General features: G+C 39.8%; 1 protein-coding gene and 1 non-coding gene across 2 annotated transcripts; both read right to left on the reverse strand.

The window, feature by feature from the left end:
- Positions 1-1,257: 1,257 nt before the first annotated feature.
- Positions 1,258-1,330, reverse strand: CBG28829. The gene has a single exon. It is a non-coding gene (tRNA).
- A 1,896-nt stretch (positions 1,331-3,226) lies between these two features.
- CBG24506 lies at positions 3,227-3,956 on the reverse strand (the record flags this gene model as incomplete). The annotated part of the gene is made up of 2 exons (XM_002648275.2): positions 3,227-3,492; positions 3,614-3,956. The coding sequence occupies 2 exons, from the start codon at positions 3,954-3,956 to the stop codon at positions 3,227-3,229; spliced, it is 609 nt and encodes a 202-aa protein (XP_002648321.2).
- Between the last annotated feature and the right edge of the window lie 160 nt (positions 3,957-4,116).

A 4,116-nucleotide genomic window follows, 5' to 3' on the forward strand; every position in this document is an offset into this window, starting at 1 on the left:
CAGCCTTTTTTTAAGTCGCCGACAGTGGTTTTTTACGTTTTTTACCTGCCGGAAATGAAATTGAAAAAAATCCGGAAAATTTGCCACGTAGGAAAGGCGCCCGCTGCCGTGGCCTAGGTTTCTCACTGAAAATCCTCGTCCCCCGGCGGCACCTTTTTTTGAATTTTCTTCCTTTTCAACGCCTTTTTTCGGAGATTTCGGATTTTTTTTGAATTTTTTCGCAATAATATTCGGAAAATAGATAACTTTTAACACATTTTAATGCAATAAAAATTTTTGGTCGGAGTCCCCCTTTAAGCTCAAAGTTGACAATCCAGAAATCTAGCGATTTTTGAACACTTACTAGAAAAAATATCGTTAGATAAAAAAATATCGTTGTTTTATATATTTTTTTTAGGATGATTGCCTACTTGCCCTGTCACAAACAATTCTTGTCAAATGGAGCCCTTTGGGCTCCATTGCTCTGCCTATAAAACATGTGGATAACATATAAAATGGATAAGAAAGAGAGCAAGAGAGAGGGAGAAGCAGAGAAAAAAAAATAGAAATTTCAATGATCACAAAGTTTCAGTTTTCAGAATATTCAGAAAATCTGAAATTGTAGAAATTCAAAAATTTTAAAAATGCCAAAATTTCAGAAAACCTAGAAAGATTCAAAATTCCCGCCAAATCATAATTTAGAGGTTTTCATCCAAATTGCCTAGAATTGACAGTTTCGCCACTTGAAACCCGAAACTCTTCAAAAATTGAATTAAAAAATCAAATAAAAATAAAAGAAAAAGAGAGAAAGAAAGAAAACAAAATTTTCTCTTCTTTTTTTTTTGAAAAGAAAAGAGACGACAAAGAAAAATCAGCGGCAAACAACCAACACAAACGGGGTGGGGACGTCTTTTTTATTTCCAACTACCGAAGAGAGAGTATTAGAAAAGGAGAGAGTGCTAGAGAAAGAGGACGAGAGGGAAGAGACGCAGGAACCTCAAGGTTACTTGTTTACCCCTCGCTTTCTGTTTGAAAATTTTGGGTTTTTTAGGTGTAGAAGGCATAAAAAAGTTGGCAAAGTTGGCAGTTTTTAGGTTTTCAGAGTTTTTTGAAAAAATATTTTCAGTATTATTTTTTTGAATTCCAAAAACTATCGAAAGTTTTCAATTTTTGCCTTTAAAAACTGCTAGAAAAACTCCTAAAACTGAAAATTCAACGAAATTACACAGAATAAACAATTGCGATTCATTACAAGCATCACTACAAAAAAAAAGGAATTGCCCTGAACCAGGATCGAACTGGTGACCTTTAGATCTTCAGTCTAACGCTCTCCCAACTGAGCTATCAAGGCACACGAGAACCAGAGGAGAAGGGGGCGCACATAAACCATTGCGTTCTCTGGTCGGCACGAGGCCGAGGAGACCTCATCAATATTTTTTGTTTTTCAAATTTCGGAAATTAAAAAAAAAAACAAAAAAAAATCAAGACTATTTAGTCCCGCTGAGTGAGAGGTAACAGCCACTTTACAACTTGAAAATGAGAGAGTGTGTGAGAATGAGAGACGCATAGAAATTAGAGAAAAACGGACAGATAAAACACAAAGAGTAGTGTTTAAATGATCATTTGGTTCGAAAGCTTGGGGATTGGAAACGTAAAATTTAAAAAATTAAAAAAAAATCAAAATTTGGTGGCCTAGAAATCTGAAAAAGGCCTAAAATAGAGATGGCCTAGAAAATAGGACTAGTGGCCTAGAAACCGAAAAGAGGCCAAACAGTGAGATGGCCTAGAAAGTCAACATTTGGTGACCTAGAACTCCAAATTGGTGGCCTGAAAATCCAAAAAATGACCTAAAAGTTACATGGCCTAGAAAATAGAAATGGTGACCTACAATTACAAATTGTTGGCCTAGAAATCCAAAATTTGGTGGCCTGGAATTCCAAATTGGTGTCCTAGAACAACTAAAAAGGCTCTACAGTGAGATGGCATAGAAACCCAAATATTGTTGGCCTAGAAAATGAGAAATGGCCTAGAATTTCAAGTTGGTGGCCTAGAAATACAGCATTTGGTGGCCTGGAATTCCAAATTGGTGGTCTAGAAATTCGAAATGGTGGCCTAGAAATCCAAAATTTGGTGGACTATAAAATTAAAAATGGTGGTCTAGAATTACAAATTGTTGGTCTAGAAAGCCAAAGTTCGGCGGCCTAGAAACCCAACATTCGACGACCTAGAAATCCCGAAAACATGAAATTCCACGTTTCCGGGTCAACGAAAATCCAAAATTTGAATTTCGCGCCGAGCCAACACTTTCTGAAGTTTTCTAATTTCTTGATACTTCGAACAAGGAGTCTAACTTGAGAAAGTAAGATTTTTTCCAAAAATTTGAATTTTCAGCAAAATTCCAAAATTTCCAGCTGAATCCAAAAATGTCCGAAACGCCGAAAAAGAGCAGCTCCCCGTCGAAAAACGACGGTAAAACTGACGACTACAAAAAGGCGGTCGCCAAGCAGCGTCGTCTCAAAAAGCTCCGTCAAATGAAGATCAAGGATCGTGCCGGTGACGTCGTCGTCAGTGACGTCTCGGATGTCGACGTGCAGGGCGATGGAGAGGAGGAATCGCAGGATGCGTGGTTGAATGATCTTCTGAAGGCTGATGGTGATGCTCCGTCCGCTTCGAACAGTCCATCTTCTGAGAAGGCTGCTCCAGGGACCAAATTGGTATCCATGGAGACCACCGAAGAGACTTTGGCTTCGAAAATCTGCGCCTTCACCAGCGAAAACTCGGTAGGTGTTCTGAATCCTCCCGTGACGTCTTCACATGCTTCCAGTTCCTTTTGAAGACTCTCCTCGGCGTTGGAATCGTCACCGTGGCACTGACCATCTTCGCACGTCTTCGTAAATGATCATTGAACTATTTTTACAATAAAAATTCGAATATTAAGTCCCTATAAATGTAAAATCGCTATTAAAAATTAAGTCATTTCATGGAGAAGCAATAAGAAAACCATTAAAAAACAAAACAAGAAAAAGAAAACTCTACTCATACATATACGAAACAATCTCATGGAGGTTGTGAAATCTACTTGGAAATCAGTGAAAAAAATGGATTCGAGTACTTTAGAAATCTCATATCTCCCTACTTAAAATGTTACTCCTTAAAATTCCCAATCTAAAATACTCAAATCCAGCATACAATACATTACAATAAGTACAAAATGATGGACCATTTTCTACTAAATATTCAGAATTATTTATTTGCTCTTCGCGAACACTTCTTTCATTCTGTTGAGGGCGGATCCGGCCTTGAACCATTCGATTTGTTGCTCGTTGAATGTGTGGTTCAAGGTCACCTCGACCTTTGATCCATTCTGTTTCTTGAATACTCCGGTCAGTGGCTTTCCTGGGGCGAATGAGTTGAGTCCGACGATCGAGACTTCGTCAGATGGGTCGATTTTGTCGTAGTCGGCTGGGTTGGCGAAAGTAAGTGGGAGCATTCCTTGCTTCTTCAAGTTGGTCTCTGGAAAATATCGAACGTTAGAATTTGGCTTTGGAGTTTTGAGATTTCTGTTCATCAGAAACTTATATAATTTTATTCTGAAGCTCAGAATTTCTGAACACTTTTTATTTTAACTTCTTACCATGAATACGGGCGAACGACTTGACAATGATAGCTCTTCCTCCCAAATGACGTGGCTCAAGAGCGGCATGTTCGCGAGAAGATCCCTCTCCGTAGTTCTCGTCTCCGACAGCAACCCATCTAACTCCGTCAGCCTTGTACTTGCGAGCGGTAGCTGGAACGGCTCCATACTCTCCGGTAACTTGGTTCTTGACCTTGTTCATCTCTCCATTCTCAGCATTGACTGCGGTGAGGAACAAGTTGTTGGAGATGTTGTCCAAGTGTCCACGGTACTTGAGCCATGGTCCAGCTGCAGAGATGTGGTCGGTGGTGCACTTTCCTTTGACCTTGATCAAGATCTTCATGTCAGTCAAATCCTTTCGGTAGCATTCGTAGAATGGTTGGAGGAGGTGAAGTCGATCAGAAGATGGAGAGGGGTCGCCGGATCCCGATCCAGATGGCGCTTGGAAGGTGTCCTATCATGGATCGTATCCCTTTGGTGGCAGGTCAAGTCCGGTTGGTGGC

This window comes from Caenorhabditis briggsae (assembly GCF_000004555.2).
Source record: "Caenorhabditis briggsae AF16 supercontig from assembly CB4, cb25.NA_173, whole genome shotgun sequence".
In the NCBI taxonomy this organism is placed as follows: Eukaryota; Metazoa; Nematoda; class Chromadorea; order Rhabditida; family Rhabditidae; genus Caenorhabditis; species Caenorhabditis briggsae.